The sequence below is a fragment of the Microcebus murinus genome, chromosome 6 (genome assembly GCF_040939455.1).
Source record: "Microcebus murinus isolate Inina chromosome 6, M.murinus_Inina_mat1.0, whole genome shotgun sequence".
In the NCBI taxonomy this organism is placed as follows: domain Eukaryota; kingdom Metazoa; phylum Chordata; class Mammalia; order Primates; family Cheirogaleidae; genus Microcebus; species Microcebus murinus.
The window spans coordinates 107,081,931-107,096,556 of NC_134109.1; the positions used below are offsets into that span (position 1 = coordinate 107,081,931).

The 14,626-nt window shown below is 34.4% G+C and overlaps 1 protein-coding gene across 11 annotated transcripts in view; it reads right to left on the reverse strand.

Moving 5' to 3' along the window:
- The window catches only part of MYO9A (myosin IXA), a 257,752-nt gene that overhangs the window by 191,079 nt on the left and 52,047 nt on the right, over positions 1–14,626 (reverse strand). For 10 of the 11 annotated variants that reach the window (XM_076004524.1, XM_012768294.3, XM_076004525.1 and 7 more), the window contains 4 exons: positions 13,025–13,119; positions 9,036–9,098; positions 3,486–3,585; positions 2,000–2,056 (listed from right to left, as the gene is read on the reverse strand). In XM_076004524.1, the coding sequence (XP_075860639.1) occupies positions 2,000–2,056; positions 3,486–3,585; positions 9,036–9,098; positions 13,025–13,119 (315 nt within the window). The remainder of the gene's footprint in view (positions 1–1,999; positions 2,057–3,485; positions 3,586–9,035; positions 9,099–13,024; positions 13,120–14,626) is intronic. The other variant, XM_076004523.1, reaches the window with a different exon arrangement.

Genomic DNA, 14,626 nt, shown 5'->3' on the forward strand with positions numbered 1-14,626 from the left:
AATGTATCAGAATCTATAAATCTAAATATCTAATATTTATTTTCCAAAATGTTAAATCTGAACACAGAAATTATTTGACTATGAAATAGTAATGTGATTAAACTTTGAAGGAAAAAATTATTATCCATATATATTGATCTTTCTCAACTCTGAAATAGGCTAGTTTTGCAATTAGTGGAGTTTATAACAACATGCAATGAGAATCAAAGTCGTGGTTCTCTAAAGCAAGGTCCAAGACATGTTATGTTTCCAGGAAGAATATTTAATAAATTAATTCATTAGTGAATTAATAGATATAAGTAGATGTATATATTCAGCCTTTTACATTTGCCCTAATTGCAAACTTGACGAAAGGAAAAAGAATTTTTTGTGCTCTTTTTAGGATTACAAACTTCTTTTAAAATGTAACAAAGTTAAGGCCGGGAGTGGAAGATCATGCCTGTAATCCTAGCACTCTGGGAGGCCAATGTGGGAGGATCATTTGAGCTCAGGAGTTTGAGACCAGCCTGAGCAAGAGCGAGACCCCATCTCTATTAAAAAAAAAAAAAAAGAAGAAAGAAAGAAAATTAGCTGGACAAGTAAAAATATATAGAAAAAATTAGCCAGGCATGTTGGGACATGCCTGTAGTCCCAGCTACTCGGGAGGCTAAGGCAGGAGGATCGCTTGAGCCCAGGAGTTTGAGGTTGCTGTGAGCTAGGCTGACACCGCAGCACTCTAGCCCGGGCAACAGAGTGATACCCTGTCTCAAAAAAAAAGTAACAAACTTAAATTTACCTACTCCTTTTAACTTTCATCATACATCCCCTTAATCAAGCAATTTAAAATCTAAAATAATCTTACTTATAAAAATTTCAATACTTAATTGTTGGGAAATTTTATTAAGACTATAGCCTCTCTTACTATAAAAGAAATAAAAGAAAAAATATACATGCATTCATTATGTGACAAGATTGCCAACATATAAAACAAAAAGTATGTATTTTTTTAAAAAATAAGAATTACTACTCATGATATGTGATTAATGAAACTACTAAAAAATAATTTTAAAAAATAAATCTCAGGGTTGGGCAAGGTGGCTCATGCCTGTAATCCTAGCACTTTGGGAGGCCAAGGCAGGACAATCACATGAGGTCAGGAGTTTGAAACCAGCCTGAATAACACAGTGAGACCCAGGTCTCTACAAAAAACATAAAAATTAGCCAGGTGTGGTGGCATGTGCCTGTACTTCCAGCTACTTAGGAAACTGAGGCGGGAAGATTGCTAGAGCCAGGAGTTTGAGGTTGCAGCAAGCTATAATCACACCACTGCCCTCATGCCCAAGCAAAAACTTGAGACTCCCTCTTAAAAAAAAAAAAAGTCAAGGGGAAGAAAAACTATAGTTCATACAGATCCATATCAATGCTGAAAAACCAGGAATGCAATCAATTTTATTTATTGTTTGTCAAAATAAATACTGAATGTGGACCAAACATTAGCAACATGAAAATATCCAAAAAAAGGTAAACTGACTGGTTTTTAATCAACAAACCACAAATATACAAATCAATCAAAGAAATTAAACACTGATTTATCTTCTTTCCTAGGATTTTTTTATATTTCAGCTGATTTTCATTCTGACTAGATTTTTTTCCTTAGATAAGGATCTTGCCCTGTCACCCTAGGTAGAATGCAATAGCATCACTGTAGCTCACTGCAGCCTCAAACTCCTAGGCTCAAGCGATACTCCTTCTTCAGCCTCCCAGGTAGTTGGGACTAAAGGTGCCTGCCACCATGCCTGGCTAATTTTTCTATTTTTAGTAGAGCCAGCATCTCAATCTTGCTCAAGCTGGTCTCGAACTCCTGAGTTCAAGCAATTCTCCCACCTTAGCCTCCCAGAGTGCTAGGATTACGGGCATGGAGCCACTGTGCCCGGCCCCTGACTAGGTCTTAGATAGATGCAAATGATCAACATGAGGGCCCTTTAACAGGAACACAGAATATTTAGGTACTTATACTGACCGGCTCAGAGTCATAGCAATAATCATCCCAGCTCTGTCTGAGGGGTTTCTTTGTTATCTGAAAGTAAGGCAGATTAGTTAGGTAGAAGTAATGGTTATTACAGTTTTCTGATGATTTCTTAGATGTAGTGTGCAGGCAGCACTGCTGCTATTCAAAGAAATGTTATTTTACATAGCAGCATAAAATAAGAAATAACTAAGTAGATATTCAGATTCTGAGAGATCATATAGTATTCATCCCACCCCATATAAGCCACTATCCAGTAAATGATATTTTTATTAAATGCTGAGTCCATATCCTATGAATACTGACATTATGACAAGCATATGTTATGTTCATTAAATACAAAAAGATCTGGAAGGGCAGCAAAACTCCAGATTTCTCTAATATTAACAACTATCAACTCATTTATGGGATATTATTACTTTGTAAAGAAGAAAATCTTGAATCACCCAAATATAATGTAAGTAGTTTAAACAAGGGAGGAAAAAAACACGGAAGCTAAATTAGCAACTCTTTATTTTAAAAAATCTACTTAATTCTATCCAGTAAAAATGCCTAATATTATATCAGAAAGTGATATTTTGGATAACTTTGAAATTTTCAATATATTAATACAAAGTTAGTCTATATTAATATATACTTTCAGAATTAAGAAATAGTAGTTATACACTGTATATCTTGTGAAAAGTTTACAGTGTTATTTTCATACCCCTAAATATGCACTGCAATCTTTCAGCCATCATCAAAGTATCAAATGTGCTTATAAAACCTTCATAAGAATATTTTTAACTGCCATAAAGGAACTTCTTTCCATAGGCATTACAGCTTGCTTCAAAGAAAAAATAAGGGGAGACAATCTATTATTTAAATACCTACGTTTCTACCAATTCCATTAATATTGGTTTTAGAATTTTGGTTAATATGAGGAATAATAAAATTAGAGAAACCAACATAATGAAAAGTTGTGAGACTTACTCCTAATTGTGGAAGTTTAGGGATAAATTTTGAGTTTTGAGGAAAGATCCAAATTCTCTAAGTCCTTTGATGAATTTCATACTGAATGTTTAAGAGGACTATTTTTATAAAAATCATCATACTGTAAGTCAGTATCATAATATCATGCAAAGACCTATGTGGTTACATTTTAAAGCATGCAAATCAGGTTTCAAGTAATCCTTTGCAAAGGACAAGCATTAATCATTAGTAATATTTAACATTCTGGGGTCTGGAAAAAGTAAATCACTTATTATAAATAGATTATTATTTTCTTAAAGAATCTCACAAAAAAGCACACTTATATGAGGGTGGTAATAATTTTTAAATTTGCGAAATATATAACATAAATTTTTAGATTACATGTATGAACATGCAAGTTAATATCCATTACCAGGTTTGGGAAAGAAAGTACTAAGAAAAAAGCCTTTTTGAAGAGCTAAAATTTAATAATGTCCTGCACTTCAAAATGCTTTTTATAAACTCTCACCTGATTGAGATAATGATATTCCTCTGGTTGTTTAAGGTGGAATGCTGATCTTTCTTCTTCACTTGCTCCTGCCAGTAGGTAATAAAATACATGATAGTTCCTGTTGAAAATAAAGAAGTATAACTTTATTTTTTTATTTCAGAATATTATGGGGATACAAAGTTTTGGTTACATGGATTGTTAGAAGTATAACTTTCTAATGTATATGATTTATGGTTATCATTTAACAAGAAAAAAAGCAAAATTTAGTAAAATGTATCTACCAGCTTTGCTTCATTTTTTAAATACAAATGTGATAAATTCAGTATTTAAGTACTCCTACAAAACAGAATGATGTTTTGGATGTGGAATACAAAAGAAAAGGATAAAAGCACCAAAAAGACAAAGTTAGGACCTCTGAAAATTCTCTCATCCATAAAACCAATGAGAAACCTGGCAAATTTGTCACAATTAACTTCTTCAGAACTGTGAAAATTAACCAAAAGCTTGCAGCAATACAGAGAGTGGTCACTCAAGAAAAACAGCTGAATCTCAGTAAAAACAGCTTGTGGCATTTTAACTTGCCCTAGTCCATATCCCCTGTTCACCAAGTCCACAGTATCCTTGAAAACCAATGGCCTGTGATCATAGTGGACACGAGAAGCCTGGTAGCCACCAGAAGGGGTTGAACAGGGTTGAAACTTGTTCAAAACCTCATTCCCTAAGAAATAGCATTATTTGAACTGTCCAGTGGTTCCCTGGAAGAAGCCATATTCAAGACTGACTTTTTCTGTATTCCTGCTTATATTAAAGAAAAAAAAAAAAAAAAGACTGACTTTATATGACCTGATCATACTTTGTACAATGCAAAAATCTTTTCCCCGGAGGCATCAACTGAAAGCAATTTATGCAATTGTTAAACATGCCTGCTGCCTGAAGTGGTGGGTAAAAGCTGGGGCAAACAATAGGCTAACCAAAAACCTTAAAAGGAAAAGCTGGTGAATGGGATCTTCATATAGGCTTTGAAAAGCCCAGTATATTTCCTCAGAATCTAGAAGGCCATATGCATGTGTAAAGCTGTGCACTTCCCCGGAATTGCATATACTCTCAGAAAGGATCAGATAAAGTACTAAACTCTTACCTCTGGCTAACCTTGAAGATCTACACAAACAGAAAGTAAAGGAGAAGGTAGATTTATAAAATGCCTAGCTGAGTGTTGAAGGCATGATACAATATACACAGAAAGCCCTGTGGCAAAGACTAGGAGACTTACTGTATCCAAGCATTTAAATCTCTGTCCAATCATTACCTGACTACTAAGCTAAATAAGCAGATACTTCAATGGCCACACTTGAAAAAAAATACAAACTTTATGAAATCAGTTCAAAAAGTAACAGAACAATTAAACAGCAGGAATAAAAACAATCAACACAAATCCTAGGAGGGAGAGAACACATTTCCAGAGTTGTCACATTATATTATTTTAAATGTCCAATTTTCAACAAAAAAAGTATAAGTCTTGCAAAGAAACAAGTAAATATAACCCATGCAAAGGAGAAAAACAATTAGTAACTGTTCCTGAGAAATCCCAGACATAAGACTTACTAGATAAGATTTCAATCAGCTATTTTAAATATGTTCAAAGAACTAAAGGATATCACATTGAATCAACTAAAAGAAAGTATGATAATGCTGTCTCACCAAATAAAGACTATCAGTAAAATAAAGAACTTAAAGAAAATAAAAAGGAATTTTGGAGGTTGAAAAATATAAATGAAATGAAAAAGTATCTAGAGGAGCTCAATAGCAGATATGAGTAGGCAGAAGAAAGAATCAGTGAACTTGAAGAATAAATAAACTTGAAGACAGGTCAATTGAAGCTAGTCTGAGGAATAAAATGAAAAATTAATGAAGAAAAGTTGACAGAGACTCAGAGACCTGTAGGACAATTAAAAAGACCAATATATATAATGAGAGTCCCAAAAGGAAACGAAAGAACAGAAAGAATATTTGAAAAAATAATTACCAAAAACTTCCCAAACTTGATGGAAAATATTAATTTGCACAAAAAACTCAATGGCTCCAAGGAGCATAAACTCAGACATTCAGACCTAGACCTACCAAAACTATTTAAAGACAAAGAGCATATTTTGAAAGCACCAAGACAAAAATGCTCCATTAAGGTATCCTATTTTAAGATTAATAGCTAATTTCTTACCAAGAACCTGGCAGAGAGATAACATATTCAAAGTGCTGAGAAGGAAAAACTGTCCATCAAGAAGTATATATCCAGTAAAACTATTCTTCAAAAATAAAGAACAAATCAGGACATTCCAGATAAACAAAAACTAAGAGACTTCATAGCTAGCAAATGGGCCTACAAGAAATACTCAAAGGAATTTTTCTGGCTTATATAAAAAGACACTAGATAAGATTCAGTTTAACATGAAAAAATAAAAAATGCTGACAGAAGTAACTACATAGGTAAATATAAAAGATAGTATAAGTTTTTTATTTGTAATATTTTTTGTCTTATTAGATTTAAAAAACCATATAAAGCAGTAATTATAAATCTGTGTTGATGGGTATACCATTGAAAAGATGTAATCTGCCTGCTAATAACAGCACAAAGAAGCAGAGTTACACAGGTGCAAAGCTTTTGTATATTATTAAAATTAAATTGTCATTAACCCAAACTACACATTAATAAGTTAAGATGTTAACTGTAATCTCCAGGGTAACCACTAAGAAAATAACTAAAAAATAATAAAAGAAACGCCAACTACGTGAAAATGGTACACTAGAAAACATTTATTTAACACAAAAGAAGGCAATGATAGAAGAATAGAGGGGACTAAAACATCATAACACCTATAGAAAAGAAATAGCAAAACAGTATTTGTAAATCCTACCTTATCAGCAGTAACTATATTAATTATAAGTGAATTAAACCTCACTAATCCAAAGGCAGATAACTGACAGAATGGATTAAGAAAAAAATGATCCAATCACATGCTGTATATAAGAGACAAGCTTTAGATTCAGAGACACAAATATGTTGAAAATAAAAAATGGAAAAAGACACCATGCAAACAGTAACCAAAAGAAAGCATGAATGTCTATACTAATATCAGATAAAACAGACTTTAGTACAAAAATTGTTACTAGAGACAAAGGTGGCCATTTTTACAATGACAAAAGGCTAATCCATTAAGCAGATATAATTCTAAATACATGTGTCTAACGACATAGCCCCAACATACATAGAACAAAAAGAACTTGATAGAACTAAAGTAAGAAATAGATAATTCAACAATAATACTGAGATAATACTGCACTTTCAATAATGAACAAAACAAGACAAAAGATCAACAGAGAAAAAGAGAACTTGAAAATTACTATATACCAACTAGACCTAACATCTATCTGTAGAATGCTCCATCCAACAATAAAAAGATACACATTCTATCAAGTCCACATGGAACATTCTCCAGGAGACACCACATGTGAGACCACAAAACAAGTCTCAATAAATTTAAAGGAGTGAAATCATACATCCACTCCAACTTTGCAATGAAATAAGACATCAGTAACAGAAATTTACAAAATTAACAACTACATGGAAATTCAATAATATACTCCTAAATAACCAATGGATTAAAGAAGAAATCACAAGCAAATTAGAAAATACTTTGACATGTACAAAAACAAAACACTATTCACCAAAACACAGAAAACAGCTACGCTTTGAGGAACTTTATACCTGTAAATCCATATTTTAAAAAAAGTAGGGGGTCAGGGGTTAAAAAAAAAAGAAGAGGAAAGATTCTAAATCTATAACCTAACCAACCATCCACCTTAAGAAACTAGAAAAAAAGAGCAAACTAAACTCAAAGCAAGCAGAAGAAATAATAAATGTTAAAGCAGAAGTAAATGAAATAGGGAATTGAAAAAACAATAGAGAACATCAGTGAAACCAAAGATTGGTTCCTTTGACAATATCCACAAAATTAACTAACTTTATCTAAACTTATGAGATAGACACAGAGACTCAAATTCAGGAATGAAAGAAGGGGAAATATTACTACCAACCTTACAGAAGTAAAAAAATATTATAAGGGATACTATAAAGAATTTTTTGTCAACAATTACATAATCTAGAAGAAACAGACAAATACCTAAAAGGATGCAAAGTACTAAATCTGACTAAAGAACAAATAGAAAGTCTAAACAGATCTGTAACAACTAAAGTGTTTGAATTAGTAATCAATCCAGGTTCTGGATCTTCAACACCCATTCATTCTCCAAAACCAAGGAAATCAGGCTTATATCCCCTTCACTCCATTAAACTGTGTTAGAGAAAGTTACTAATAACCTTCTAATAGCATCTGATACATCCTGCAAGTGTTCATGAAGCTATTTTCTTCCTGAAACTTTCTTTCTTTTCTGTTAAAACACCTCTAATTCAGATTTCCTCTGACTTCTGTTAGTCACAAAATAATTAACAGAAAAGCCTGAGTTCTAGTACTCATCTTGATAGTAATTCATTATGGTAATGTTAGCTATTGATTAGTGAGCTTTTATTGTTAAGTACCATGCCAACAATTTATAAATGTTATTTCATTTAATCCTCTAATAACTTTAGGATAGTTCTCTATCTGTAAAATGGGAATAAATACCTTCTGCTAGAAGTTAAGTGAGATGCCCAAGACATATCCAAGATGCGAATGGAGGTCTGTTTAACTTCAAATTCTGGCTGTTTATTTTATCTCACTACAGCAGGAAGCAAATCATGTATTTACCTCTCTATGATATTTGGTTTCTTCATCTAAAGGATATTACATATATCATCTCTAAAGACCCATGTACTTCAAACATTACAATGGAATTCACAGCTTTCCTGAAAACTTTCCTTGAATCAGAGAAAGAACTAAAATGGAAGAAAGATCCAAACACACGTTGCTCACAAAGAGCAATGAGATACTACCTGAGAAAACTGTTTTCCTGTTCTGATAATTTGCCTAGAATCAAAAATCTCCTCCTAGCCGGGCGCAGTGGCTCACGCCTGTAATCCTAGCACTCTGGGAGGCTGAGGCGGGCGGATTGCTCGAGGTCAGGAGTTCGAAACCAGCCTGAGCAAGAGCGAGACCCCGTCTCTACTATAAATAGAAAGAAATTAATTGGCCAACTAATATATATATAAAAAAAAAAAAATTAGCCAGGCATGGTGGTGCATGCCTGTAGTCCCAGCTACTCGGGAGGCTGAGGCAGCAGGATTGCTTGAGGCCAGGAGTTTGAGGTTGCTGTGAGCTAGGCTGACGCCACGGCACTCACTCTAGCCTGGGCAACAAGTGAGACTCTGTCTCAAAAAAAAAAAAAAAAAAAAAAAAATCTCCTCCTAGCAGCCTCTGAAAAACCACAGTGTTTTACCCCGGATAGAAATAGCAATTATACATAAAAGTTATGCATGAAGTAAACTGAATTAAGGGTAATAATACACAAAGAGCTTAAAAATCAATCTGTATGATACAAATCTTACTTTTATCTAATTACACAAATAAAGATATGTACCGTTCATTATGCTCTTGATAAACGAGTCTGGACTTCTCCAGTAGATATTTTTCAACATAGGCACTAGAAGAAAAGTAAAATTGGATGATATAAATAATAAAGTTTAATAAAAGTATATAAAGGTAGACAAATATTTATTGAGAGAGTGCAAAAGTATAAAATACACTATCCAGATCATTTCAGCACATTTAGCATTATAATTGTGTTATGGATACTGTTAAGTGTTATTCATGTTAAATTCATAAGGTCATGAGTCTTTTTTTTTCACTCAATAAAGCAAAATAAAGTCAGAAGTTCGAAATATGGTATACAAGATCCTCCAAGATTCAGACTCTACATCCTTTCCAGGCTCACATACCACCATACATTCTTCCAGACATTATACTTTGGCCAGACTACTAAATAAGGCTCAAAGAGATACTTTCCTTATATATTCTTGCTATTACCACAACCTCAAATCTATTTATTTATTATTTACTGATTTATTCTGTAAGCATTCATTTATTGGGCACTATACTAAGCACATGGAATATGGGAAAAAGTGATACATTACCTGTTCTCAAAGTGCTTACAAACTAGCGGAGAAAATAGGTAAACTAGCAGCTAGCTATCATAATGAGTTGATAGAGTTTATCACAGAGCAATGACCAGGATATTACCCATACACCAACAGTGTCTACTTGAGATTCAATTCAAGAAGGAAAAAGGATGTCAAGAAGAATTTCCATGGATAGTGAGAACACAGCACACAGTAAACATTCATTAAATATATCTGGTGAGTAAGTGGCTTAGTAAATGAATCTAAAATCGGAAGGATTAACCAGAAGAAAGCAAGGAAAACTGCCTTTATGTAAAGGTACAAAGGAAAGAGGGTACACATATCAACTTGAGGGAAAACAATTACAATCATGCATCACTTAACAATAGAGGTATATGATGAGAAATGTGCCACTAGGCAATTTTGCCATGCAAATATCACATAGTATACTTACACAAATCTAAATGGCACAGCCTACTGAACACCTGTGCTACAAACCTGTATAGCAATTACTGTACTGAATACTGTAGGCAACTGTAACACAATGGTATTTGTATATCTAAATGTATCTAAACATAGAAAAGGTACAGTAAAAAATATAGGATTATTCATCTGACATTTTTAATCTAAAAAAAAAATATAGGATTAAAATCTTATAAGAACACCATAGTATATACAGTCTGACATTGACTAAAATGTCATTATGTGGCTCATGACAATAGTTAAGTATGGCTAGAGAACAAGATAGGCAGGTGGATTAGATCAAGAAGAGCTAATATACCATGGGCCAGAAGAATGAACTATATCCTGAAAGTAATGAAGAACTGAAACATAAATTATATTTCTGATATTTTATTCTCTTTATCCAGACTGTACCCTTCAAAGTCTTCAATACTTCTTACCCAAACAGAAACAATCAGTTAAGATATTAGCGGAAAGGGGATTCTATAATCCAAAACTGAAAAGCTGCCGGGCGAGGTGGCTCACGCCTGTAATCCTAGCACTCTGGGAGGCCGAGGCGGGCGGATTGCTCCAGGTCAGGAGTTCAAAACCAGCCTGAGCAAGAGTGAGACCCCATCTCTACTGTAAGTAGAAAGAAATTAATTGGCCAACTAATATATATATTAAAAAATTAGCCGGGCATGGTGGCGCATGCCTGTAGTCCCAGCTACTCGGGAGGCTGAGGCAGAAGGATAGCTTGAGCCCCGGTGTTTGAGGTTGCTGTGAGCTAGGCTGACACCATGGCACTCACTCTAGCCTGGGCAACAAAGCGAGACTCTGTCTCAAAAAATAAAAATAAAAATAAAACTGAAAAGCTTTAGACTACTGAATACAAATTACTTAGCGCAAACCTCTTTGGGGTCAAAATCAGACTTGAGCTGTATTTCCCTCAGTTCCCTCCCATCACTTGGCTCTATACTCAGTCACTCTCAAACACAGGCTATTTCCTCAAGTATGCCATTCACTCCTGACTGCATTGTTCATGTTCTTCTTTCCATTTTGAATTCCCTAGTCTATTCCTCAGTTTCTGTCCAGTAAATTTCATGCCTTCATTAAAATGAAACTCAAACATGCCTTTGCAAATCCACTGCCACAATTACCACCAGAAATTAAAATTTATTAATACTTCTTCTGAATTACCATTACCATCTCTAAACTACTGCAACAGGCTCTTACCTGTCTAAAATGGGAGAAAAGAAACTAACATGAACTAAAATATAAGAGCCTCACAACCACCTTGTAGGGCAAATATTACTGCCCCTATTTTATAAGTACAGAAACTGATGTTCAAAGATATTAAGATCAAACAGCTAATAAACAGCTTAACTATGATTTTAACCCAAGTCTGTTTTAACTTTATTAATGTTTTTTGTTTCAACTACATTAGTTCCCCTCCACTTGCCCATGGAGAGTACATTCCCAAGACATCTGAAACCACAGATATTACTGAACCTTTACATACACACATGCATAGTGTGCATGTACTTACACACACATGCACACTATGTCGTTTCCTATACATACATACCTATGATAAACTTTAATTGATAAATTAGGTACAGTAAAAGATTAACACAACTAATAAAATAGAACAATTATAACAACAAACTGTAATAAAAGTTAAGTGAACGTGGTCTCTCTCTCAAAATTTCTTATTCTACCGTACTTACCTATTTTTGGTTAACTAAAACCTTGGCAAGCAAAACCACAGATGGCAGGAAACTAACATATACTATAACACACTACTTTCTGGACATCTCTCTTTCCTCCCTTCCAATCAATGAGTTACACTGCTACAAAAGTTATCTACATATAAAATAAGATCTAATCATGTTATTCCTCTACTTTTACCAAAGTATGGGGATCAAGTGAATTCAAGTAGGAGTATCAATTTAAGTAGGGGTGAACTGATAATTATGTCCCTCTGAATTTTTTTTTAAATACAGACAAGGTCTTGCAATGGGGCCCATGCTGGATTCAAACTCCTGGAATCAGAATCCTTGGGCTCAAATGATCTTCCCACCTCAGCCTTCCAAGTAGCTGAAACTATTAGGCACCTACCACTGTGTCCCACTGGAATTTTTTTTTTAAAAAAACACACTGGCATTAAAAAAGGAGGGGGAAGCCAGGTGTGGTGGCTCATGCCTACAATCCTTGCACTATGAAAGGCCAAGGTGGGAGGATCACTTGAGCTTAGAAGTTAGAGATCAGACTGAGCAAGACCCCATCTCTACTAAAAATAGAAAAAATTAGCCGGGCCTGGTAGTGTCTGCCTGTAATCCCAGCTACTCTGGGCTGAGGCGGGAGGATCACCTGAGCCCAGGAGTCTGAGGTTGCTGTGAGCAAGGCTGAAACCACAACACTCTAGCCTGGGCAACAGAGCAAATTCATTCATTCTCATTCTCTCTCTCTCTCTCTCTCTCTCTCTCTCTCTCTCTCTCTATATATATATATATATATATATATATAAAATTTAAAAATTAAAAAGGAAAGGGGTAGGGGGACAGATGAAGCAAATATGGTAAAATTTCATCACTGCTGAATCTGAGTTGGAGTTCCTTGTACTATTTATCTTTACTTTTGTATATATTTGACATTTTTTATAATAAATAAAATTTTTAAAAATCTGCTTCCCAGTGTTAAGAGGATAATTACAAACAGAGCTTTAGTCACAATTTGACACCAACTGACCACTATGCCCATGCTCTATAGCCACTGAACACATCTCCTCAAGTATACCAGACTCTTAATAAACCTAGGTTAAGGGTATATGAGTGTTACATTAGTCTTATAATTCTGAGATTTGAACTTTTCCAAAAGAAAAAAAAAATGGCTGATGGAAAAAATTTTAATACAGACACCAATGTCTGCAAATGAACAATACATAGTTTATAAAGGAATAATGACAAAGTAAAAACATTCTCCTACTACAGCTATGTAGCATACTTACCCAAGTACAGTGCCAGTTTCCTGGTAATTTACTTGAATAAACTTGCCAAAACGACTTGAATTGTTATTATGAGCTGTCTTTGCATTTCCAAAGGCCTGTCAAAATAAACAATTCTCATTAGTTTTATTAAAATTTTTTTTTCCTGGAAAATGCTGCTTCAGTCAGCTCAAATAGACAAAATTCTACAGAGATAATAGAAAGGCAATTCACTTGTATGTTCAGACTCATAGTTCAGGTAAAATAAAAGAAACCAATTAACAACTGAAAGAAAACCAAGTAGATTTTATTTTATGCTATTCAGTAAAATAATTTTTTTTAAATTACTTTTTTAATACTTTTATTTTGGAGACAGGGTCTTGCTCTTTCTGTAGCCCATGCTGGAGTGCAATGGAATGATTATAACTCACTGCAGCCTTGAACACCAGGGCTCAAGCACCCTCCTGCCTCGGCCTCCCCAGTGGCAAGGACTACAGGTGGGCATCACCATATCCAGTTAATTTTTTAAATTATTTCTAGAGATAGGGTTTCAGTATGTGGCCCAGGCTAGTCTTTTCTTTTCTTTTTTTTTTTTTTTTTTTTGAGATAGTCTCGCTTTGTTGCCCAGGCTGGCGTCAGCCTAGCTCACAGCAACCTCAAACTCCTGGGCTCAAGTGATCCTACTGCCTCAGCCCCCGAGTAGCTGGGACTACAGCCATGCGCCACCATGCCCGGCTAATTTTTTCTATATACATTAGTTGGCCAATTAATTTCTTTCTATTTATAATAGAGATGGGGTCTCGCTCTTGCTCAGGCTGGTTTTGAACTCCTAACCTCCAGCAATCCACCTGCCTTGGCCTCCCAGAGTACTAGGATTATAGGCATGAGCCACCACACCCGGCCCCCAGGCTAGTCTTGAACTCCTGGCCTCAGATTCTCCCACCTAGGCTTCCCAAAGCGCTGGGATTACAGGCCTGAGCCAGGCATCCAGCCATCAGCCAAATAAATCTTAATTTTAAAAACTTCATGCTCATTAAAATTCAGATTTCTCCTTCACATTCCAGAGCCAAAAAATTTTCTTAATATATTTATATTTTTTAAAAATCCTGCTAAACTGAAACAAGGGCTAGGAAAAGAAAAATTACATCAAAATAATTACAATTTTAGAATAGTATAAATGAACTGAAGTTCTATTACATAATATACTATACTTTATTGTGCCTATTTATTAATAAAACAAAGCTATAGTACTCATTACAAAAGAATATGAACTATAAGCTTCCTAAATTGCTACCCAAAGTATATACCTTGCAATGGAATACTGTCTAGCAATAAAAATGACCTAATGATAAAAACATCAGCATTGATGAATATCAAACACACTAAGCACAAGAAATTAGCAGGCCAGAGGTTGTCTGGGAATTGGGGGGGATTAAGAGATGTCTACATAGGGGGACAAGGGGTGATGAGATATTCTATACCTTGACTGTATGATGGTGCTTAACATGGGTATATACATTTATAAAAACTCATTGCACTACACATTTAAAATGTGTACATTTTATTGTAAGTTATATCTCAATACAATGCTTTAAATTTATTAAAATTTAAATTTAAAAAAAACCA